General features: G+C 45.2%; 5 protein-coding genes across 15 annotated transcripts; 2 read left to right on the top strand and 3 right to left on the bottom strand.

Annotated features, from left to right (window-relative positions):
- The first annotated feature begins 76 nt into the window (after positions 1-76).
- On the top strand, positions 77-5,887 carry LOC6732404. 2 transcript variants are annotated; one of them, XM_016180176.3, is made up of 6 exons: positions 77-796; positions 1,847-2,087; positions 2,149-2,429; positions 2,485-3,532; positions 3,615-3,957; positions 4,016-4,497. In XM_016180176.3, exons 1-6 carry the CDS (start codon positions 369-371, stop codon positions 4,099-4,101), a joined length of 2,427 nt encoding a protein of 808 aa, XP_016025063.1. In that variant the 5' UTR covers positions 77-368; the 3' UTR covers positions 4,102-4,497. The 2 variants fall into 2 exon arrangements, with proteins under 2 accessions (XP_016025063.1, XP_002079525.1); XM_002079489.4 differs by having other exon boundaries at positions 78-796; positions 4,355-5,887.
- A 64-nt stretch (positions 5,888-5,951) lies between these two features.
- LOC6732405 (DNA polymerase delta subunit 3) lies at positions 5,952-7,416 on the bottom strand. The gene has a single exon (XM_002079490.4). The coding sequence runs from the start codon at positions 7,349-7,351 to the stop codon at positions 6,050-6,052; it is 1,302 nt and encodes a 433-aa protein (XP_002079526.1). The 5' UTR covers positions 7,352-7,416; the 3' UTR covers positions 5,952-6,049.
- Positions 7,417-7,623: 207 nt separating this feature from the next.
- LOC27206835 (protein UXT) lies at positions 7,624-8,362 on the top strand. Its single transcript, XM_016182625.3, has 2 exons — positions 7,624-7,783; positions 7,836-8,362. The coding sequence occupies exons 1-2, from the start codon at positions 7,737-7,739 to the stop codon at positions 8,275-8,277; spliced, it is 489 nt and encodes a 162-aa protein (XP_016025064.1). The 5' UTR covers positions 7,624-7,736; the 3' UTR covers positions 8,278-8,362.
- On the bottom strand, positions 8,352-15,795 carry LOC6732406 (NF-kappa-B essential modulator). 8 transcript variants are annotated; one of them, XM_016178240.3, is made up of 13 exons: positions 15,217-15,794; positions 14,836-15,161; positions 14,373-14,705; positions 14,014-14,172; positions 13,428-13,679; positions 13,131-13,365; positions 12,975-13,075; positions 12,787-12,909; positions 9,859-10,015; positions 9,589-9,794; positions 9,260-9,528; positions 8,886-9,192; positions 8,352-8,672 (listed from the first exon to the last, which is right to left on the bottom strand). In XM_016178240.3, the coding sequence occupies exons 2-13, from the start codon at positions 15,148-15,150 to the stop codon at positions 8,499-8,501; spliced, it is 2,631 nt and encodes an 876-aa protein (XP_016025068.1). In that variant the 5' UTR covers positions 15,151-15,161; positions 15,217-15,794; the 3' UTR covers positions 8,352-8,498. The 8 variants fall into 8 exon arrangements, with proteins under 8 accessions (XP_016025068.1, XP_016025069.1, XP_016025066.1 ...); XM_016178241.2 differs by having other exon boundaries at positions 14,836-15,794; XM_016178237.3 differs by having other exon boundaries at positions 8,667-8,779; positions 14,836-15,795.
- A 616-nt stretch (positions 15,796-16,411) lies between these two features.
- On the bottom strand, positions 16,412-23,094 carry LOC6732407 (cullin-3-A). 3 transcript variants are annotated; one of them, XM_016178236.3, is made up of 11 exons: positions 22,909-23,094; positions 21,984-22,222; positions 19,856-20,239; positions 19,029-19,790; positions 18,796-18,966; positions 18,559-18,729; positions 18,382-18,496; positions 18,177-18,319; positions 17,883-18,106; positions 17,683-17,821; positions 16,412-17,614 (listed from the first exon to the last, which is right to left on the bottom strand). In XM_016178236.3, exons 2-11 carry the CDS (start codon positions 22,041-22,043, stop codon positions 17,462-17,464), a joined length of 2,322 nt encoding a protein of 773 aa, XP_016025074.1. In that variant the 5' UTR covers positions 22,044-22,222; positions 22,909-23,094; the 3' UTR covers positions 16,412-17,461. The 3 variants fall into 3 exon arrangements, 2 of the variants coding, with proteins under 2 accessions (XP_016025074.1, XP_016025073.1); XR_006541496.1 differs by lacking the exons at positions 21,984-22,222; positions 22,909-23,094 and adding an exon at positions 20,418-21,388 and having other exon boundaries at positions 16,412-16,819; positions 16,891-17,614; XM_016178235.3 differs by lacking the exons at positions 21,984-22,222; positions 22,909-23,094 and adding an exon at positions 20,418-21,388.
- Positions 23,095-23,114: the final 20 nt, after the last annotated feature.

Below are 23,114 nucleotides of genomic sequence, written 5' to 3' on the forward strand. Positions count from 1 at the left end.
TTGATTCATTGGCTTTGGCGAATGCATAATATGGGATGGAATATTCTTGAAATACCACCCCCAAGAATAACGGTAACTGGCAAGTGCCATCCCTAAGCGATAGGTCCGTTACGACTCGCACATCGCTGGCACGAGTGGCGATGTTTTAAAAAATCAATATGAAGTCCACAACGTGCGGGAGTTCGTGAAAGTTTAGCTAGCGTTATTAGTCAATGATGTCGGGGCGTTGTGCACTCGAATTGATAGCCGATAATTCGCCCGGACTGCCGCCGCGGCAGTGACCAGATAGATGGCCATGGCCAACTGAACGGAAGGAGTGCGCGAGACCAGAAAAAAGCGAGCCACAAGCACCAAGCAGCCACCAAGTGATGGCCTCCTCCACATCCTCTGCGCGTGGGAACAACAAAGCAGCCACCACCAACACCACCACAGCCACCGCTCCCGTCTCCACCGCCTCGTCGGCTGCCGTTTCCGGTTCCGGTGCCACCTTCGCGGCAGCTACTGCCTCCGCTCCGCCAGCTGTGACCCTAAGCGAGCTGATTGGCCAGCAGCTCAAGCACCTGAACGCCGATGAGCTGCTGCACAAGGACGAGCTGCAGCTGCTCCTGCTCATAACGCCTGTGCAACGCCAGAAACTGAGCCGCAATCTGGAGGATGGAGATCTGGAGGCCAGCACCTCGGCGGCGCCACTTTCGCGTCCGGAAAACGGCGAGGAGGATGACGACCTGATTGGGGCGGTGGGCGGACTGGGTATTTCGTCCCCAACTACGACCAAGGAGCCGGTGCTGGATTTTAGGTGAACATAACGATGTGGCCACTAGTCCATAAAAGCACAAACCCAAACTTAATCGCTTCCACTAACTAACAAGATTTGTCAAAACGTTAATGATGTCGATAGTGTTATTTCAAAAAAGCAACCTTAGTGGTTATCTAATATCCTAAAATAGGGAGAAAGTTTAAAAACAAATAGCATATTCACATTGTACAGTGATTATACCCATTATTTGTAAAGAAATAGGGTATATTGCATTAGGGGAAAAGTATGTAACAGGACAATGATTCGTTTCTGGCTCTTTTCAGTATTCATGTTCATGATCAGATTCACTAGCCATGACGATCCAGACATGTCCGTCCGTCTGTCCAGCTGGGTAACGGGTATCTGATAGTTGAGGGTATCCATTATTTTTTTTTTTATTTGTTTCTAAACCAAAATTGCGTTTGCTTGAGAGTACATTACATGTTGGTAAGAACTTGAAATTTAAAAGAACCAGACAAAAAGCTTACTTTTTCATACATATAAATGTTTAATATAAATCTTTTTTTAGGTATTTAATATTACATTCATTTTTTTAGTTTCGCATGTCACCCTCGAACAATATGCAAAGCAAATTAAAAACGCGTGGTGCTTTTTCAACCAGTGGCCTAATAATGTTGGTTACGCCAAGCAATTATGCAAATCCATAATTACCCCATGAAATTAATATAATTTGTGGGAGGTGATTTTGCACCCATGCACATTGGGCTTCATTTTAGATTGAATGACCCGATTTTTTAAAAATATATCTTAAAATTATATTTAATTTATTTATCTAAAATCGTTATATAGGTTTAGAAAAATGTACAATTTGAAAGTCACATTTATGCCATTTCATATGGTTCATATGCCCCTTCATTTGTTGCTAGCACTTTTTACCACTTTGTAAAAACGGCCCAGTATAGTCGGTTGCATGCATTCGTACGTTTAGGTTAAGAAGCATTGTTTGCTGTCGAACTCGGTATTTGGGTCACTTCGTTTTGACATTTGCCGTGAATAATTAACCATGCCACCCTTTTGCCAACCGCACAGGCCACACGTACTCAAATGGTTTCAACATCTGCGCCACCAAACGGGCCACTTCAAGTCGGAGGAGGAGTCTCGTCGTCTGCGGGAGGCTGGTAACGATTCGTACCGCAAGGAGCGGCATCCGCTCAAGGCCAGCGATCTCTTCACGGAGGCCATATTCCTGGCCCCCGCCCGGAACACGCTAGCAGCCGCCCTGGCCCACGCCAATCGCTCCCTGGTCCTCTTTGATTGCGGTCTATATGCGGTAAGCGATTCATGTATTCCAGTAATACATGTTGTAAAGATATATATTATAATCTCGATAGGAATCCTACGACGACTGCCTGTGCGCCCTGGATCTGGGCTATCCGGAGGAGTACTTGCCATTGATTAAGCTGCGCCAAGCCGCCTGTGCCTTAAAACTGCGTAACTTTGCGCTCTGCGAGGAGCATCTGCACGAGCTCCTGCACATTGAACTGAACCAGGTGTTCGAAGCGAGGACCCATGAGCTCTGGCACCAGTGCGAGGTGCTCAAGGTGGAGCGCTTCGAGATGGCCGTACAGACGGGCGATGATCTGGATACCAACGATTCGAAAGCCTTTGAAATGTGAGTTCGAATGTTCCATGTGGATAATGCCTAATAGGTTGTATATGTTTTATAGAGCCTGGTTGGATAACTCCTCGTCGCTGCACACAACCAGGGCGGTGGCCAAGAACGCGCTCATCTTCGAATCGGAAGCGGTGGCCATGGTGCCGAGTGGCAATTGCCGGGTGTGCGACTACTGTGGGATCACTCAATTCATACCCTTTCCCTGCATTTACTGCTCCAACCGCTTAGTGGTCTATTGTTCCCGTCAGTGCCGCTTCAAGCATGCGGCGATCCATGCGGTGGAGTGCTTTGGCCACCAGATCGAGCTGTTCGAGTCCTTTGGCGAGGTTTTCGGAATGCCGCGACTCCTGCAGCTGGCCTTCAGGATGCTGATCACTGGACTGCCAGAACTCTTGGGCCATTGCCGAAAAAAACCGACGCTCAGCAAGCTTTGGTCGGCCATCAATGGGGGATTGCAGGAGCGACAGGATATCGCCTACAGTGCCGTGCTGCGATTGGAGCGCTTGAAGGAGGAGAGACCCACGGACACGGTGATCGCATTGGCCCTGGCCGCCCACATCCTGTCCATTTACCTGAGCAAGTGCACTACGTTTTTCGACCAGCTGGAGAAGAGTCTGCCTACGGCCTCTCGGATGTCGAGTGCCGAATGGGAGCTGCTGTGTGCCGCTCTACTCATGCGTCACATTGGCCAGCTGCGCCACAGATCGCTCACTGCCTGCCGATCCTTCGTCCTGCCCGCTGATCCGCACGTCTTCTCGCCACTCAACGAATTCCAGCTATGGGCCGCCCCCATGCGCCTGCAGGAGGGCTATCTCCATCTGCTGGCCGGCGAGGTGGCTGTCGTGTCGTACTCCGTCTACCCGGATACCCTGAACTTGTGCCGCCACAGTTGTTCCTCCACGATCTGCGCCAAGTTCTCCGGCCGCAAGGTGACCGCGTTGGCCCTTTTGGATCTGCCGGCGGGCTCCGGCATCTACAACTGCTTCGCCGGAGGTAACTTTCAGCAATTGCCCCGGGAGGAGCGCACCAAACAGCTCCTGGAGAGCGGTATCAGGTGCCACTGCAACGCCTGCCAGTTAACGCACTCGGATGATCAGTTCGTAAGTTGGGAAACCATTATTTTATTAATGGCTTGCATGTTCTGATTTATCTTTGTTGATGCTTTAAATATTTTTCCTCTAGCATAAGTTTCATCGCTACCGTTGTGATAACCCAAACTGTATGGAGATCTTCACACCCAACGCCCTGCCCCATGCTCCAAGTCTGCGTTGGTGGCTGTCCGAGGAGTACACCCAGCCGGAGTTCAATGGCGCCGACCTGATCATGTGTCCGCATTGCGGCGAGTACCAGAAACTGGAGTGGTTCTGGGCCTTCACCACGTCGCTCATCGATTGCGAACTTATCGAGGAGAGGTGCAAACTGTACGCGGCCATCGAGCGCGCCGAGAACCAACTGATGGATCTGCACGAGTGCAAGGTGGCTCTGGCCAGGCTGCTTCTGGAGCAGTGCCTCATGGTGCACCGCGGTAAGTGCTCGGAAATGGAGAGCTTTGGCATTTATATATGATTTCTGATCATCACCAGCTCACGTTTCCCTCTTGGTTGCGCACCTTTTCCGCTTCTTAATCTACAATTTCATTAAATTTATTCAGATTATCCGGATAATCTAAGAACTTATCCAGTTCAGAAAGTTTTCTACCACTAAGATAAGCTTTGAAATAGTTATATATTTAAAAGAAAAACTGGTTCTTGAAATGATTATATTAGTTTTTTAATGAAACTTAATTTAATGAGATTTCGAAATCATATACCCCATATATTTTCTGCTAGTCCTCTTCTCCTGGATCCTGGTAAACTATCTCTTTTGATCTCTCTCTTTCTCTGTCTGCTCCTCCTACCTCTAACAACTGCGCCAACCAAAAGAGGGGGCCACAGTCCTGGACGACTGGGAGTTCAACAAACTGGGCTCCATCCTGCGATCCGTGCTGCCCAGCGTGATGGCCCAGTACGGCGGTCAGTCGATCGAGTACGTGAAGTACTTCTCCTACTTCTGGGATGTGATGGCGCTGAGCAACTACAAGTGCAACGATCGGGAGCTGATGCAAATGCTAAATGCTTTGGAGTTCATAGCCGACGAGTTCAAGGATATTTTCATCAACTACTACGAGGATTATATTGCGCCCAAATTTGCTGAAGAGTCCTATGGCAGTGTCGTAGATACGCAAGTTTAGATGAGAGCCCCAAACAAAATGAAGCGAGCAAAGTTAAATAAACTTAGATAATATATTTTACTCAGTAGCGAAAAGAAAAGAAAACACCCACACAGATTCTAGGAAAATTCTATTGTTGACCCATACAAAACATAATTGCATATATACTTTGTGCTATTATTCAAAAAAATGGTGCTGAGATATTAAATTGTACGAAACGAATGTTACATTCATTTAGGTAATTAAGTCAAGGCAAATAGCGTGCGAGAGAAATCAAAACGATCATATTAGTAGAGAGTCATATCATGCACACATTATGTTCATATCACACCTAGGAAATGATTAATTACTGATCAACTGATTGATTAAATAGCAAATGACTTTTTCATTTTGCATTGCGAGCAATATTTATGAATTAACATACATAGCTACAAGGGCCAAACTTAGCGATGGTTCACTGTACTCTCATCGATTTGCGCGCTCTTCAAAATTTAGTTAATTGCCCAACATTCGAAACTTTGGATCTCGTTGAGCTGTACAGTGACCACTGCCTAAATGGAATACCTAATCGGTAGATAATAGGCCGAGGCAAATCTAAGTGTAAGCATTAATTTAGCTTCTGAGAAGCTTCTACCTAAGCGTAGCCACTGATCTCGATTGTTTGCCACGAACACGACAAATTGTTTTATCCACCACAGTGAAAAACCCCTTACTCAATCACTTACATACATATGTATTTGCTTGCCATCGGGCAGCCTGACTGTAAGCTTTTAATGCTTAAAAATCAGATAGGAATCAAACGCAATCACTGCAGAAACAGAAAAGCAAAAACCAAGAATAAAAAACCAAAAACCAAAAGTGAAAAACGAAAAACCAACAAGACAACAAATGAACAATTTAAATTAACGAATATTCGAATTATATGAACAAACAAGTGTTTTTTCAAACCTCGCCTTAATTTTTTAAAGTGTTTTGAAATACGGTAACGTTAGCGGAGATAACGAGTTTCGATCTCGAATCGAAAACGAAAACAAATACAAATACAAAACCAAAACCAAAAACAAAAACACGCACTGATAAAGCATAGGCCAGGCAAAATTCACACCGACACGCCCACACACACACACACACACACACAATCAGACACGCGAATCTATATAAATAAATAAATACAAATTACAAACAAGATACTCAAACAACTTCTAGCAGCTATAAACAAATGCAATAAATTCTTTTTAACAACAAATGAAAACTGTTTTAATACGGGCTGATGGCTATTTTTCAGTGAACCCATTATAAAATATATATTATTTTCAATAATCATAAATAATCATAAATTTATTAAAAACATTATCTGTTTCCATGCCTAACCATTACCCTTACTTTAGTAACATCTCCATGCTTTCATTTACTTCTTGGAAAAAAAGTTCATAATGCCGGCTTGTTTGGTTTTTGGCGCATCCTTTCCAGCTTTGGCGGCTGAAGGTGGTGACTTCTTTTTGTTGACGGGAGCTGCAGCCTTTGGGGAAATCTTTTTCATGGCGGACTGAGCTTTCGTCGGTTTTCGCTGCGTGATAACGAAGCCATCATCATCCAGATACGTTTCATTGGCCGGTTCCGTATCCATTTTCTCGTCCACTGCGGCGGACTCTTCATCGGCGGACTTCTTGGGCGGCTGCTCCTCGTCCTCAGAGTCGCTGATTCGTCGCCGCTTGGAGGACGAGGCCTTTTCCTGATCGGAGTCGTTGTCCGACTCGATCACCTTCCGCCGCAGCATGTCCAGCTTTTCCTCCTCGTCGGAGGATTCGGCGCTCTCCTCGTCGAACAGCTGCATGGAGGTGTTTGCCTTTGAGGGCTTCTTGGTGGGACTGGGAGATTTCTTCTTCGAGGCTTCCTTTTTGTTTGAATTGACAGCATCTTTTTTGGATTTATCTTCGGATTCCGGTGGCGACTTCTTGGCGCCTGCCGGTTGCTTCTTAAAGAAGTTGTCCATGGTGCCGGACGTCGATTTGCTGGGCGTGGCTTTGACATCCTTTGGCTTGCTGGCCGCCGCTGTGAAGAAGCTATTAATGCTACCCTTTTTGGCTGCTGCAGGCTTGGCTTTAGAGGCCTGTTCCTTGGGCGAGGTCTTCTTATCCTCCGGAGAGGACTTGCCCTTGCTGCCCGCTGGCTTTTCCGCGTCCGACTTTGCGGGCACTGATTTAAGTGCAGATTTTGAAGGCTCCAACTTAGCCACAGACTTCGATGACTCCGATTTAGTGGGTTCAGATTTGACTCCATTGTTGTGGGTCGTCCCATTTGCACTGGCCACTACCTTTCCCGCTCCAGGACGCTGCTCCACTTTGGCCAACTTCACCTCCAGATGCTGCATGGGTTTGAAAATCGTAGCCGGCGCTTTGGTGCCACCGGCTATTTTCACACTATACAGCTGGGACTCCGCATCCTGGACTTTGGCCAGCCAATCCTGCACCCTGCTCTCCAGCACCACAGAGTACAGATCTTCGCCGGAATCGGATCCTTGCGTTTTACGCTTGCCATGGACTAGAAATCTCTTCTCGAATTTTGTGGCAGGTTCCTGCTCTTTGATGTATGCCTCCAGCGCATCGTTCACCTCCTTGTAGGACAGCTTGTACTCCTCCAGGAGATCGGTGACCAGCACACAGCGATCGAAATCAATCATGCAATCGTCGAGAGCCTTTTTAAGCGACATTTCGACAATTTGTTTAGTTAAATTAGCGCGAAAACGTATTGCGGGCGTGCCAACTCATGTGACTAAAAAATGTGCTAAAACTCACCAGTAGAATAATGAAAACTAAATTCGAAAATTTGTGGCTTTTGATGTGTATTATTGTGAAAAAAGCGCTTATTTATTTAAGTTAATTAATTAATTATTATATATATTTCGTATTTTTTTATTTGATTAAATTATGAGCTCTTTATTGGTCTTAACATTTAGCTTGAATATAGCTAAATTGAAACTACTGCTGTCTATCGATAACATCTACTTGCCGCTATTCCGGAGAGAAGAAGAAGAAGCAAGAAGTAAACAAACCAGATATCCCAATAAATTTGAATTACTTTTTTATGACGAAACAATGCAAGTAAATCCAAAACGCAACACAGAAGCTCACAGACAAGCCGAGTAAGTGTATAAAAATACAATTAAATGAAGCAAGTGTAAGACCCACTTACAGGCAGGATGCAAACCAGGCGCGCATCACCCAAATTGAGGAGTTCATCAACGATGTGCTGAAAGAGGATCTCAGACAGCTAGAGAAAGGCATCGGGCAGTTCAACGAGGAGATCATGGAGTACGTACAGCTGAAGAACACCCTCCAGACCTTCGATACCCACCTACCAGATGGCTACAAGACGCAAGTCAACATCGGCAGCAACGTATTTATGCAGGCTCGCGTCCGGAAAATGGACAGCATTCTGGTCGATGTGGGCAAGAACGTGTTCCTCGATATGAGCATTCCGGAGGCAGAACGCTTCTGTGACACCCGCGTCAAGATCTTGACCAAGCAATCCGATGTCCTGCGCGAAGAAAGCGTCAAGAAAAGGGCCCAAATCAAAATGGCTCTGATAGCAATCAGCGAAAGAACCAAACTTATCCAACAGGATGAAAGCAAATAACTCCGCTGCGTCCACAGAAGCTATTAGCATCTGTATCCTTGTTCGTATCGTATCAGTGATCATTATTACCAAGATTACACAAGCACTTAGTTTTTATTTTCTACCACAATTTACAAAGATAATTTACAAGTTACGCGCCTCCAAAGTGTTGATGGCATAGAGATTTTGGGTGAGAACGATTTTAAATGGAGGGAGGAGGGGCATGCACATCCTGGCGACTCCTACGACTGACCCTCTGACGATCGAGTACGCCGCAATATGGATTGGGCCACCGGTTGCCCAATTCCAGCTGGACTTCCTGAGATCAATAGGTTGCAGTACTGATCGCTTATAGTCTGATTCTGGTTAAAAATCCGCTGGGAGGTGCTGGTTAAGTTCTGCAAACGCCTGGCCATCTGCGGAAGTCACCGATAGGTTAGACAAGTTAGAAAATGTTATTTTAATTCCAGCTGCCCGTTTGAGAAGTCCAATGGTTATCCAATTCGCCAAAATTTGGAACAGGCTTTTTGAAAATGAAGAAAGAGTTCAAGTTTTACATGGTTTATAGAAGGTTTGGCTGGCATTTTGTCATATAAAAAGTGTGAAAGATCTGTATATTTCCAACTCACATCGTTTCCCGCCTCGGGATTGGCCAGACCGCCACTAGTCGGAGGTGGACAATTTATCGCGGAACTGGACGCGCAGTTGACCGCCTGCTTAACTCTCTTTATCTCCGTCTCTAAGAGCTTGTAGTCTCGGAATAGATTGCGATAATCCTCGGCCAACGTCCGGTTTTCTTCCAACAGCATGTGGATGTGCTCCTCGGCCCGCTTGGCGCAATGACGCATCGCCTCATCGGCTCTAACCTGGGCATCCTTCCATTTTCGAAAGGAGTCGATAATCTGCTCCTGCTGCTGGTTAACTTCGGTCTGTTGGCTGGCGGGAAGAGAGAACATGGCAGCTGCTTTTATATGGAAGCACTCTATCCTGGAAAATTACCTACTTTAGGCGGACCTGCATTTGCTGGCAATTTTCCGAAATGATGCGCAACTCCTCCCGCAGAGACTCAGTTGTCTCGTTCATCCGCTGGATACTTTCGCGATGCCGGATGTCATCCAGCTGCAGATGGCCCTGCATTTTCCGAACAAGATCGCGCATCTTCTCCATCTCCAACTGGGCACTCTTTTGTTGCTCTTGAAGTGCCCGATCGCGTCCCGCGGACACAGCCTCCTTCTCCTTCAAAGCGATCACCTCCTCTCGCAGGATTTTGCGCTGAAATTCATAATCGCTCAGTTTTATTTGTGCCCAATGGCGACAATAGTCGGTTACCACCTCTGTTCTCAGCTCATCCTGCAGCTGCTCCACCTGATCCAGTCGCGTTTGCAGGCTCTGCGCTTTCCTCTTGGCGCCCTTGAGCTCCTGGCACTGATCCTCGAAGCTGGCCATCAGGCTTTCGTACTTCGTGCAGAGCTCCACGCTTTGATCTTCTTGGGTTTTCAGCAGGGAAGGGAGTTCCCGCAGTTGGCGGGATAGATCACCTGATAATATAAATATATATATGTATTCTAGGTTTTCAATAAGAAATCAAAAGTTTTCACTCACAATTCTTCTGTTTGAGGACATGCATCTCTTCTTTGAGCCGATTGTTCTCGCTGAAATCGGAGTAGCTATTGATCATGGTCTGCAGCTGGCTAATCTGGTTATCTCGATCCTTTAGATTTTCCTGCAGTCCCTTGACTTGGCAGGAAAGGGTTTCGTTCTGGTGGGGAAAATAGTGGGCGAGAAATCAGAGAAACGATTAAGAGCAATTTGGGAAATGTGTGCTTTAGTGGTTCCAACTTGTATCTCCAGTTCACAGTTGATCCGTGACGGAGCGACGTAGTGGAGCTCGGGTTCTGGGCAGGATTGGGTGGCTAGTGAGCTCTGCTGCAGCTGCTGCTGCTGCTGCTCCACCTGTTCGGTCAGCTCCTCGAGATCCCTTTTGAACTCATCGATGATGCTGAGGTAATTATCCCGGGTGGCCTGCAGCAGATCCGACTCGGTCTGGCAGTGGAGCAGCGTGTGCTCCAACTGCTGGCGGTGGGGGCAATCGGTGGAGCTGTTGCCTGTGTTCTACAAATGCAAATTGAGTTGTGGCGCACTGGTTGGTACCGCTGCACTCGAGGCTTACCATGGCCACTCGGAAATCGGTAACTAATTGCCTGCAAATCCGCGCACGAAATCACCTGTCAGTTGTCAATTGTCGATTGCAGATACGCGGATGTATCTTTGTGTTCAAATCGTTTTCGGTGTCGAATGCCTGGGAATGGAGCCTTCGTGCCGCCGGGCTCACAAATATATCTTGCAAATATATCACCCAGACGAATTTCGGCTTCATTACCGTTTCATTTCATTTCAATAATATTGCTATTAAAAGTTTGTCACGAAAATAAAACCAATTCGAAACGTAGGAAGTGGCAGGGTTTCGGGTTTCCGGTTTCAAAGTTTCGCTTCTTTGGCACTTTGGCAACACACAAGTTTGTTGATGAGTGTGGGGGGAAGGGGGAGGGGGCTGACTTCCCCCAGTTTTATAGATATTATTATTTGCGCGGCCCGACTGTTTGACACGATTTGAAAATAAAGTTAGTTGCAGCGGGTGGCAGCGAATACTATACTATTTCTTGGATACGATAGATGGATATATGGATATTTATGAATGTGGAGGGGAGGGAAGTGGTTCGGAAGCGTGGCTCGGCGCACTTAAAACACTTTTAAAGGCATATTATATTGCAGTGGGTGGGGCGGGTGTTTAGTAGTACGAAATTGATAGCTAAGCTCAAAGCTCAAGGAAAATGTGAAAATCGATTGGGACGGGGGCAATGAATTCTTATGATTCCTTGTCTGTCATTAAACCCATTAGCTGTGCCCAGCAATTCGCTTTTTCCATCGGCTCCATTTGCACATTTACGGTTCGCACCACCAACTTTCAACTTTCTTCACTGCACTTCGCACCCTTCTTTTGCCAAAGCACTCGAAAACAATTTGCACTTTTGGCCAACTTTCTCCGCGCGTTTTGCACCTCACAATTTCCGGGCTAATTGCTCGATTTTCCTTTCGTTTTTCAAAGACAAAAGATATTCAAATCGCGACTAATTACGGCTCGTAAAGTGGCTGGCGAGGATTTGGCGCGTTATTCCTGGCACGTTCCTTGATTCGCTTCACGCGACTAAACGGCCAAATCCGCCGACGGATGACAGGATTCTGAAGCGAACTGCTCCGCTGCTGGGGCTTCCTGCCGAGTTGTGTTTGATTTTGCGCCCGACAGTTTCGCCAAAGAGATGATGGCGTGAGGAGCGACTTTGTTTATAGTTCACAGCCAGTCAGTCATCAGTCATCTAAATAAACATTTATTTAGGAAGTTACTAAATATTTGTATGTGCACTGAGCTCAATTTAAGTTGGTTCGGAACTATGAGCTACTTAGGGCACAGATCGAGATCGATGTTAGGGTTCGTGGTCCTTGCAGTCACGAGGATCACGAGCAGTCCTAGTCAGTGAAGTCCCAATCCCGGCGGCACTCATCAATATGCATATCACTGCTCGCCGGAATCGCGTGTCGATTGTGGGTAAATAAATAACACGAAACCTATTTCCGATTCGCTGGATTCACTGGCTGGAGGGCAGAAGGTGCTCCCCCTCGGGGGCAATTGCAGTTGAACATACAGCCGAGTTTCCACAATAAACACATTGGCGAACGATTTGTATTTGTCGTATGTAGACATTTGCCCGGCGGGAGGAGTGAAGTGGATCCCTTTCTTTTGTGTCTGGGCCAAATATATATACATATATGGGTAAATAAATCGGGGACTCGAATGGCAACAGAGTAGTTCTTTTGCCAATCCAGCCAAGATTCACCGAGTATATACTGTACTGAGTATATATGTGAAGGCGAATGTCGTTTACCACATAAGAAGAAAGTTCTATGTGCTGAAACGGAAATCGGAAATGAAATGTATTTCAAGCTCATAATTAGGTTGGGATATGAAAGAAACTTTATTTAAAACTAGTTAAGAATAATCATATTAAAACTATTCATTTCAGCAATCTGTGATTCTAGTTTCTGTTTAACCATATATAGATAGATATAGATTCTAGCCATATAAAGTTGAGTTTTCGTGGCGAACTATCGCGATGATAAATAACTTAAGAACGACAAACTTTAAGCTAAACTATACAAACTACTTAACGTGGCTTAGATTAGACTAACTGTTTAGGAGGCCCAACAAGTGACATAGTTACTTGGAGGTCCTAAACGTTGTAGTTGTCTTTTTCGTTGGTATAGTTTTAGTTGTCGTTGGCTTGTTTGATGGTTTAGTTGTTGGTTGTTGTTTGTTTGTTTTTGCCGTGGCTCCCGGGATTTTGGTGGCTTTGGTTGGCTTCCTTGTTTGGGAAGGTGTTTTCGTATCGCATTCCTGCATTTGATATGACAACCGGGGTTATTGGAATCGGTTATTGGTTATTTGCGATGCAATCAAAGCCGTCAGATACTCACAATTGTCACTTGATTTTTCTCCTGCTCGAATGTCTGTGCGAACATTTGCGCAATGGTCGTGCAAAATGGATTTTCTTTCGAGGATTCGTCGTAGATTTCGTTGTAGGAGAACTCCTTGGAACCCTGAAATCGTGCATATATTTTTAATATGCATTTCCTGCAATCCTGCAGAATAATGAAGAACTCACCAACGAGCAGAGGAGTTCGGCGATCTCCCTTAGAACATCGTTATTTCTTTGATAAACGCCGATTTCCGATTCAAGCCTCGCCTCCAGCTCTGAAATTTTGACTTTTTGCAAAGGGAAATGGTTATAGCGAAAGTATTGATGATCATATATACCCACTTTTCGACTCGGTGTCCAGGCGCTGGTACTTTCCGTGCAGTTCTCGATTGACTTGGCTAAGGCTGAGCAGGCGTCTACGTAGAGCTTCCAGCATCTGAGCATCCGCGTCCTGATTACAGGGCCTTGATTCGGAATCAATTGAGTTCAGGCAGGAATGATCAAGGTCCGACTGGAGGATTTTCAGATTACTACGAATGCTCTCCAGTTTTTTCACAGTGTCCTCACGCTCGGATGCCTTTGATAAGGAAAGAAGGTTTAATCGAAAAGGATATGCTAAAGCTCAGTAGAATCCCTCACCAGTTTTCCGATGAAGCAGGACAAACGTTTTCGCCAACTCTCTATGGTCTGGAACTCCTGTTTGTCGTGCAGATCGAGCAGATCATTGAGCTCCGTGTTCAGCAGTCGCAGCATTTCGCTCTCCTGGATGTCGTGGATCGAGAGATCCTCGAGCATATCGCTTGTAATCGCGTCCGCGGTCAGTGTATCGTTGGGCGACTCCTCCATGCTGGCCTGATCCCTGGACTCAATGCACCGGGTGATCTCTTGCAGCTGTTTTCACGGTTTTCGAAATGTAAAAAAAAAGCTAGTTAGAAAGTTTCGATGTGCTATTAGTTTGAATACACTGAAAATTTTACCAAGAAGTTCGGCATTTCACTAAAAAGATACTCGATTGAGTATTTGATTGTACGTTGAAACAGCCGATTAAGCGATAAGAAAAGTATTCCACTGAATCTATAATTAAACTAAGCTCAATAATGAGTAACGTCACCTGACGACGATGATGATGTTTTTTTTTTAAACCAACAAATAGAATGAATTACATAAGCACACGATACACATATGCAGATTTCTGGTTGAGTAATGCCACAAAAGGATATCTCACCTGTTGATTGAGCTGTGCTATGCACTGATCCTTCAAAAGTAGCTTCTGCCTGGCCGTGTGTACCACCTCGTCCAAGGCATTGATCTGCGACTTTAGTTCGCCGATCTCGTCATGCTTGGCGGCTATCTCGCCGACTAAGGACCTCATGCTCTCGCTCATCTGCGAACAAAGTGAAACTCTAGTCAAAGCCAAGCTTTAAATATCGCTGAACATAATATCAAATTTTATTAAAAGCAGCACAAAATGTACGTATTTAGTTAGCGAGACAATCATTTAGATTTCTCGCTCTTGTGGGACTTCGGGTCACACTTGAGCTTGGAATCACCGCCGCCTCTCCCCTTCAAGGATCTATGGCCTACCTTCTCGCTCTCGCATTCCGCGTGGGCGTGATCCTTTCCCACGCCCCGCAATTGGTTAACGGTCAGTGTCTCTAGGGAGATGCCGTTGAAGTCAAAGTTATTGCAGTGTGGAGAAGTCTGCACGCGTTCTATGATCGCACAGATGTCCTCCCGCAGCCTACGATTCTCCTCGAGGGTATGCTGCTGTCGCACTTGGACAGACTGACAGCAGGAAACGATCTTGCTGTACGCCTCCTTCTCCAAGTCCGACACGTTGCCCAGGATCACGCTGTTCACGTGAAGCAGGAAATCCACCCACTCCTGGAAAGTGACCAGACGCAACTGGCAGGTGTGCTACAAGAGTATGATAATGGTTCTTATGAAATCATTTATCTGAAGATTGATTTTTCGAGAATTATTGCTGATAAACCGTCTTAAGAACTAGTTTCAATAGATAGCCTCCTTGATTTACAACAAATCTCACCGTGTCATCACCCTCGCGCTCATCTAGGCAGTCAATCTCGTCCAGCCGCTTCAGAAATATGCTGTTCAGCTCGAAGCTCATATTGCCAGCATCGCCGTTGGCATCCCGCAGCTTCTGGATCAGACAGCGGTAATGATCGGTGGTCATCGCCTCGGTGCTGGCAGTGCACTGATGATGGGATGAGGCTTCCAGCGTCGATTCATGATGTGGACGCGAGGCACTCGTTTCGGTTGGCTGCACTTGCCGACACTTTTGACTGGCAGATGATGATGGTGGCGGCGGTGGCGATGCAGGTCTCGACGGATTCAGACCCATGGACTTGGCGTCTAGGACGAAACCGGCTTGGCGACTGGCCATGATATCAATTCGAAATGTAATTACCACGTTCCTCTTACTTAGAGCCGATTTAGAGCTGATTTAGTCTGCCAGGGAATAGCTTGTGTAATTAGACATGAGTACGAGCCTAAGGTTTCCACATCGGAACGTTCACTTCGAAAGCGGCAATCTCAAGGCACTGCTGATCGGAAAGATCGAATGCAGTTCTCCTCGCCTTCAACTGCACGCAAATCGCAAATCGCAAATCACAAATCACTTGGCGCAAGTGCACTCACGAAAGTGCAAAAATCACAAAAAAACAGTTGTAAAGTTGTAAACTTATTAAAAACAACACAAAAATGGGCGGAAGAAAAATAAAAAAAAAAGGAAAAACAACGAGAATATATCTGATTCGAACCTTGGCGGCGACGTCAAGCAGCTCAGCGCGCTGCGTTCATATCTTTTGTTTGCAGTCTTCTGACGTAGCAATGTAGTTTTGTTTATTTATATTTTTCTTGTTTTTGAGCCACACACACGCGTATTAAGTATACGGTTTCAGCATGTTGTTCTTGTTTTTTTTTTTTATTTCTTGCCCCGATCCGAATTCCGCGCGTTACGTCTGGGCTCCGTTCGCGATCGCCAACTAAAGCGAACTGAGCGCTCCACCACTCGCTCCACGCCAACCACCAAGAGCGGCTCTCTCGCCAGTCGGGGAACTCGACGGACTCTCAGCGCTTATCAGTGCGTCGCGAATCGAATTGGATCGCTCCGTGTTTACCCAAGAACTTAGCAGTCTGAATTTTTGGCCGGGCTCACGATATACATATGTATCTTACACAATATGCGCAAGTCATCGCTGTTTGCCCAAGTTGCGGTTTCGGTTCTGCCAATTTCGTATAATTGTTAACTCATCCGCTGCGTATTTGCCAAGGGATAAGTTTGTTTGGCCGCATTGATAACTCCGATATGATCGTTCAATGCGGTTACACAATAATATCTGGGAAAAGTGTTACAAACCCAGCTGCAAAAATAACGAATTTAAAGATTAGGAACTAAAAAATTTGGAATGAATCAGAGGATGACCATTTCAAATACAATTCAGTCTTGCCCATCCCAAGTTTTAGCACAATATGTTGGGCACCAATTGAAAACAATATATTTTTGCTGATTTAAATTGTTACCAAGTTCGTTTTATTGTACAGGCGAATAAAAGCATTTCATTGAAAATATTTTAAAATCCTTTTAAAAGATAGACAACAACTGTGTTAACGCTCATTATACGTTTTATTTATATCGATTTCTCTTTTATGTAAGAACAAAATTTATTTACAGTGTTTAGATCGCGTTTGCTTCCGTTTTCTTGCTTTCGGTTCGGCGTTAAACTGTTTTTCAAAATCAATTCAATGTGTCCTACTTAACTCAAATCCATTACAGAAGTGTTGCCTACATACATGTGTATGCCTGGAATTGATTCCACATATCAACTAATAGATAAAACAACTTTCGTACAGATTATCATAATCACTTCTCGTTCAACACATGCTTGGGGTGTATACAAAAAATGAAGATAGAGGAATCTCATCTCAAAACGTGGGATGAATGATGAAGCTGGGGCATTTATTTGGATTTGGATCGGGACAGACACGTATAAATGTACATCAAACGCTCTCTAAAATTCATAATTCATTTATAAATTTATTACTTTAGCTATATTTATAGTTATTAATATTTTTTGCTTACATTTCTGTTGTTGCTTCTTTACCTTTTACTCAGCTGCTTACAATTAGGGGCTGCATTATGCATTATTATTTCTCTTATCTTGCTTTGCGTACGATTCTTGTGGGTGGATGTGGTGTGGTTGTGCCTCTGAATGGGGTGGTGGTGGTGCAGGTGTGTGTGGTTGTTTGGGCTTACTGCTATACACTTGTTATGCGCAAAGAAATGACCATAAACAGTAATTAGAGAATATCAAGAAATATATTAGAGGGATAATAATTATGGTGGTGCCTTATCCAAAAGCATTTTTAACTGTTGAATTTTGAATGTCAGGCTTACAAAATGGATTGCGAAACGAAATTTCACGATTCGGGGCGCGCACTAATTGATATATTTATGTATTCGGGTTATTGGCTGGCGGTCATCTATAGTCGTGGTCAGTATCCGCCATATCAATGCCGCTCGTATGCTCAGGCCATTCTGTCCGAGCTGCAGATGGTTTTTTTTTTTTTGTTAGAGTGCCAGCCCTGGCGATTTGAAGATGAGTGTGATCCGGATCCTGCTCAAGACGCTTCTGCTACTTTTAGTCGGCCGCTTAGGCCAAGTAGTTGTACACTTTGCGATCTTCCGGCGATCGTTGCAGATACTCGCGCTCGATGAGGCCCTCAATGCGCTTTTTGATAAACACGGGCGAGGGCAAGAAGCGCGACTTCAGCTGCGACGTCACATCTGATACTAGCAAGTTGTGCTAGGAAAATTAAAACAGGAATCATAGTTAAATCACAATCCAATCCAAGATAGCAAACGTATACTTACAGCCAGACGCTTGCGGGCCTTCATTATGCGCACAATAGCCGCTTCGATCTCGTGCTTACGATCCTCGTCGACCTTTCCGCGCGTCTCCTTACGCTCTGGCTCTGATTCTCCCTTGGCGGCTACCGTTTGTATCTTCACCCTAAAATAGTTTCGATATTATTACCAGGCGTCGTTCCATCTCACTGAAAATTATATCTAACCTGTGGAACTTGGAGTTGAAGGCGTCGTTTACGTAAAACTCATCCGTGGGCTCAATGTCCTTAGTTTTCGTTTTAGAATTCCGTACTAGCAAACGCTGAGCGGGTTTGCCCATGGACAACGATTGTAGTGCTCGGACGAGCTCCCGTTCCGGTATGTCCGTCTCCTGGTGTATGTCATCGTAGGTGAGCACGTCGCGGTTATTAAACAGCAGTAGCACGCACATCTAGTTTTGAAATATTAAATATTTGATTTAGATCAATGAGAGGAACAAACTAAAAGATATTTTAGCATACCTGGTAGGTAGACACTTGCAATATGTGCTTGCGTGTGGTGGTGGGCACCGCACAGCCGCTTGAACTGGAGCTGGGTGCATCTTTATCCTTTTCACTTTCAACTGCCTTGCGGCCATAAAACACAGCGTTGATATAGGCGGTTCCTAATCGAAGGGGTAGGTATAAATACAGTTGCTTAAACAAGAATATCATATAAGTAGCTCACCCATTTGTGGCTGTAACGTCAACTGACGTCCTGAGTGCTTATTTAGATAGAAGTTCTTGAAAATGTCAAAGGCTTCACGCGGAGCGGCGGGTATATTGCAGTTCGGAGTTGCTGTCTATTAGGTAAATTGAGGATAATTAAACCTATTCACATACTTATGAAACTTTTCCAACTTACCTGTGTGGGCCAAAAACCAGTGGTTAGTATGCGTACCGTTAGCTCCACACCGCCAAGGGATAAATTGTTATTATTTACAAAGTTCTTAAACTCATCCATGATCGTATTGGAGACTGACATATCTTTAAACATTCCCTCTAACTTCGAGGTGAATTGACAGCCGCATTCAGTCTGCAATAATAGAGTTAAAAGCGATGAATAATTATGCGAAGATACCAATTTAACAACTTAATTTACCTTTAGTTTTGATATCATATTCTTCTCGAAATCATCAGAGACTGATTTGTTCAGCAGCAATCTCTTGGCTAAATGCGTCTTGTAATAGCGCTCAAAGACATCTTTCTCCAATAGGAAACGGAAGAGGACCATTGTCTTATCCAAGATGGACTCAATTTCCTGTTCGCTCATCTGTGGAAAAGTAATAGACAGGATTAATACACTTCAGAAAGCACATTATAAATTCAACTCACTCCCTTGCCACCCTTTTTCAGTTTGTCATCGATGAATAGCGATAGATACTCCGGGGATTTGTTATTTAGGTTCAAGAAATGTTCAAAATCGGATGAGATGACGTTTTTGAATATGCGATCGTTGGCGAACGAGTGCACCAGAAACTGGTCGAAGCGGTCCTTGAGATCCAGCAAGTTCTGCACGAATGTTATGGGATTCGTGTTGCCGTTTTCTTCTTCCTTAACCAGCATGCGTCCTTGCTCTCGCAGATATGCCGACATTGTGTCCGCTATCACCTTGAGGCCCTCCTCCTTCAGGCGCGAGAAAAGCTTATATGTGCAGGCCAGATCCTCGGTCTTTGAGTTCTTGATCATGTACACCACGCCCGAGTTCTCCATTTCAACAATGGGTCGCATGTGCTTTTTGATCAACTCTTCTTCGACCACGCGCACAATGCGGGGCTCCGTATCCTTATCGAGATACAGCGCTGCCCGGGAAGATTCCTCCGTGATGCGCGCCTCCACTTTCTTGATGTAAACGCCAGCGTTGTTCTCGGCAAGAAAGTTCTGCGACTCGAATTTGTAAAACGCCGCCGATTGCGCAAGGAAGGGCTTTTCAAAGTCCTCTTCGTAGACAGTGCGCGAGTTAATTCCCAGGGTGATCAGCATACTGCAAGCATTCTTGATAGCCAGATGGTTAATGGCTTCGCCATGACGTTCCTCCATCACCATGCCCAGCAACTTCTCTCGCAGGGCCTTTTGAATCTCAGAATAGCGAACCACCTGGTAATGGAAACGGCGATAAAAATATATTTCCAACGAAATATATGCAATAAAGATATTCCTACCTGATCCCTGAACAAAATTAATCCCAAATTGTACACATTGTCCACCTCGCGCTGCTGCACATAAACTCTATCCATGTACATGAGTATGTCGCGGATCATCACCATAGATGTCTGGTGGTCTGTCCAGGCCTGGTTTAACTTGGGTAGGAAATTGCTGTGCAGAGCCTCCAGCACGTCCGCCCGCACCTTGTGCTCCAGGTGCTCTGAGACGACCTCCCTCAGACCGTAATACAGTCTATTGCCGTGCTTGTGCAGCACCATGTTGTACGCATTCCGGTAGAGCTGTTCAAACGACAGTCCGGAGTTGTTCTTTTTCTGTATCTCCTGGATGGCATTCTTTAAGCTGGCCCAAATGGTCTCCACGTACTTCTCGTCCATGGAGGCCTGGAAGAGAAATAGAAGATTATCAGCTTGGATAGTTAAGAACTAATTTTTTCAGGGATTAAAACTTATAAATATGCATAATGTAATGAAAGATTATAGGGATCTTCTTAAGAATTTCGCTTTTTAGCAACACTACTAAAAGTTAAAATCCCTGGTTTTTATCAGATGGTTGGCTAACATTGAAGGCCCTTCGCTTGTACTCCGGCAGCCAGAGTGGGTACTTCCGTGCTATTTCCTTAAAGCGTTTTTCTGTACTTTCTGCGCTCGCTGCAGCGGAGGTTGATGGCCCAGAGGTGCTTGCACTAGGTTCAGTTTTAACGACAGCTGGAGCAGCAGGAGCTGGAACTGGCATAGAAAGTGGCGTTGGCGTGAGCGGGTAGTTAGTATTAGTTCTGTTATCAGCCCGAACTCTGCCACCGCTGGCGGCAAGGTGATAACTGCGCCGCGAGGCAGAAGCTAATCCCTGCGAGGACAATCGATGTTGGGACTGCTGGTGTTGCAGCATTGAGGAGGCGTTGGGCACATTGATGTTCATGCTTCGCGCCTGATGCTGCTGTCCAAGAACGCTTTGCCTTGCAATCCGGCAAGGCACGGCAGAGTCCACATTACCGACAGTTGCGCCATTGAAGTTGTTGGAGCCGGCCACCATGCGATTGTGGTAGCGGCCGTTGGCGTTGAGGTTGTTCAGTGGCTCCGGCTGCTGTTGGCGGGGATCGCGGCCTTGCATGAGATTGCTACGCTGGTCCAGCTCACTCGTCCTGTGCCGGTAGTGGCTTCTCTCTTCGTCGCTGAGTGCCAGAGAGCAAGGGGCTGAATAATAGCCCGCTGCTGAAGCCGGTGCCTTGCGGGACCGCTTTTGGTTTGACGACTTAATGATGATGGCCTCAATGTCACATCCGCCGCGCGGTTCTGCTACTCCTGGTCCGCTGCTCCTCCTCCTCCTCTGTGCTCCGTACTCCGGCCAGAGTTCTACTCGCGATTCGGGTCTCGCCCTTCACCCTGCTCTCCACATACAGGTGTTCACAGTCTTTTCGTGTGTGTTGTTGGTCAACAATAATTTCTCGAAAACTACGATTGAATTCGTTGTAACTTAAAAACTAAAATGTGTGTTGAAAATTCCCCTGGCCCCGGTTGGTGTTTTGATGTTTTTATTTGTTTTTGATTTTTGTTTTTTGCTTTTCTTGTCGCCTGACATTTTGTAGGGAGAAATCGCTTAACCTGTGAATCTGCTAATTGTTTTATAAAAATTATCTAACTCTTAATACCCGCAAATGGCATTATCTTATCGAAACATTTTGCCAGTTCACGCTGTGATCGACAGATTTTTCAGTGCAACTCTCATCTAGTGTCAGAGTTATAAAACTGCAAAGCGAGTAACGTGGGTTTCCAAATGATTATATCAGGTTTTTTAAATTCCTTCGCAAATTGCAATTAGGACTGTATAACGTAAAGCAAATAAAAACTCAACCTTTTCAAACACTTCAACGTAAAACTTTGAAGAAGTTTGACATAATCTGGGATTATACAAATTGCTGTGGAAAGTATATCATGCTATCCCCATTAAATTCATTCTTAATATTGATTACTTTGATTTAAGCTTGAAATGGAAATGTTTTTACATTTTATGGTTTAAATTTGTATTAGTTTCGGGGTTGTCAGATAATAGATAATCTCATATCAGTTCGCTCTTAGCAATTTAATACGATTATCGTGGTTTCAACGATGCTCCATTGTGGGTTCTTACCGGAAAGGCCCGAATGCGCATTTTGCCCTCCTTCTTGGGAGGATTTCCCCGAAGATTCATGCTTTGCAAGCGTCGGCACTGCTCCTCCACTTTATTGGCGGTTCGGACTCCGGAGCAGGGAGCTGCAAGAAGAGCAGGTGCTTCTCCGACTTTTCCGATGACGGAACCTGCTTTCCTCGGCGGCAATCAATGGTTCACACAAAGAGAGCACAGTTATCCTGGGTTATCCTTGTGTTATCCTGAAAGATAAGTAGAGGTGAATGGATTAGTTCTATCGCAGATCTCCCAGCATGTTTACACGACAATCCGCGTAGGGTGGTGCCGAGATGAGCATTTTGGTTTCGTATATTTGTGCAAACATTCCACGCAAATGTTAGGGTGTCAAGCGCGATGTACACAAGCAGACGTGTGTACATACATATATATATGCCCGTGTGTGTATGTCTATTTGGGGAAGCGGCTGGTTTTATTCGCGAATAGTTTGCAATTGCGGATATATCCCGGGATACCAATCCGCCGTACTGCGCCGTCACTTCCTTTGTCGCCGCCTATATCGCAGATATCGGATATATGTGCATGTACATTGATTCGCTGGCCCATCCGATCTCTCTGCGTGAAAGAAACGGTGAAAAAAACTCACACGGCGACAATATAATTGTTATGTACATATACGTGCAATTAATACAAGAACCGTTGTTTTCGCACGCACTTCCGACCGATGATCGATAAATCTACGTCCCGGGAAAGTGCATTCAATTGGTAGACGTTATCGAGCCAATGCTTCTATTTTCACTTTGTTGCTTTCTTTATTTTCTTAACGATTCTTCTATTTCACTTTGTCATGGAAAAGACGGGTTACATATGTGTGTGCGTGTGGGTGCCTGCCCGTCTCACGGTCTACGCTTGTGTGCGTATGTTTTTGTACCTGGCCTTTCGAAACGGCTTTCCACGGCGTTTCGCACAATTTGCACTCTAACAAACTATATTTTACCGGTGCGAATGCATTAGTAAAGTCACTACTATTATTTAGCTTAATTTGTTTCTGTTTTAAACGTTTACGTGCATTTCATATTGATTGTAGGTTTTAATAGGGATGGGCGACAGAAGTAGAATTGTTGTTGTTTTTCGAGG

This window comes from Drosophila simulans, chromosome 2L (genome assembly GCF_016746395.2).
Source record: "Drosophila simulans strain w501 chromosome 2L, Prin_Dsim_3.1, whole genome shotgun sequence".
Classification (NCBI taxonomy): Eukaryota; Metazoa; Arthropoda; class Insecta; order Diptera; family Drosophilidae; genus Drosophila; species Drosophila simulans.

What these genes read in the sequence shown, in the direction of transcription:
- LOC6732404 (XM_002079489.4), top strand. Translation starts at nt 369, where the DNA reads ATGGCCTCCTCCACATCCTCTGCGCGTGGGAACAACAAAGCAGCCACC. An exon ending in TTGATTGCGGTCTATATGCG is followed by an intron (nt 2,088 to 2,148) that starts GTAAGCGATTCA and finishes TAATCTCGATAG; the next exon opens with GAATCCTACGACGACTGCCT. An exon ending in GTGCCTCATGGTGCACCGCG is followed by an intron (nt 3,958 to 4,354) that starts GTAAGTGCTCGG and finishes GCCAACCAAAAG; the next exon opens with AGGGGGCCACAGTCCTGGAC.
- LOC6732406 (XM_016178241.2), bottom strand. Translation starts at nt 15,192, where the DNA reads ATGGCCAGTCGCCAAGCCGGTTTCGTCCTAGACGCCAAGTCCATGGGT. An exon ending in CGGAATGCGAGAGCGAGAAG is followed by an intron (nt 14,173 to 14,372) that starts GTAGGCCATAGA and finishes CTTTGTTCGCAG; the next exon opens with ATGAGCGAGAGCATGAGGTC. An exon ending in CAAATGCAGGTCCGCCTAAA is followed by an intron (nt 9,193 to 9,259) that starts GTAGGTAATTTT and finishes TCTTCCCGCCAG; the next exon opens with CCAACAGACCGAAGTTAACC.
- LOC27206835 (XM_016182625.3), top strand. Translation starts at nt 7,737, where the DNA reads ATGCAAGTAAATCCAAAACGCAACACAGAAGCTCACAGACAAGCCGA. An exon ending in GAAGCTCACAGACAAGCCGA is followed by an intron (nt 7,784 to 7,835) that starts GTAAGTGTATAA and finishes ACCCACTTACAG; the next exon opens with GCAGGATGCAAACCAGGCGC.
- LOC6732407 (XM_016178235.3), bottom strand. Translation starts at nt 20,966, where the DNA reads ATGCAAGGCCGCGATCCCCGCCAACAGCAGCCGGAGCCACTGAACAAC. An exon ending in CTGGTTTTTGGCCCACACAG is followed by an intron (nt 18,497 to 18,558) that starts GTAAGTTGGAAA and finishes TTTACCTAATAG; the next exon opens with ACAGCAACTCCGAACTGCAA. An exon ending in TTCAACTCCAAGTTCCACAG is followed by an intron (nt 17,822 to 17,882) that starts GTTAGATATAAT and finishes AAACTATTTTAG; the next exon opens with GGTGAAGATACAAACGGTAG.
- LOC6732405 (XM_002079490.4), bottom strand. Translation starts at nt 7,351, where the DNA reads ATGTCGCTTAAAAAGGCTCTCGACGATTGCATGATTGATTTCGATCGC.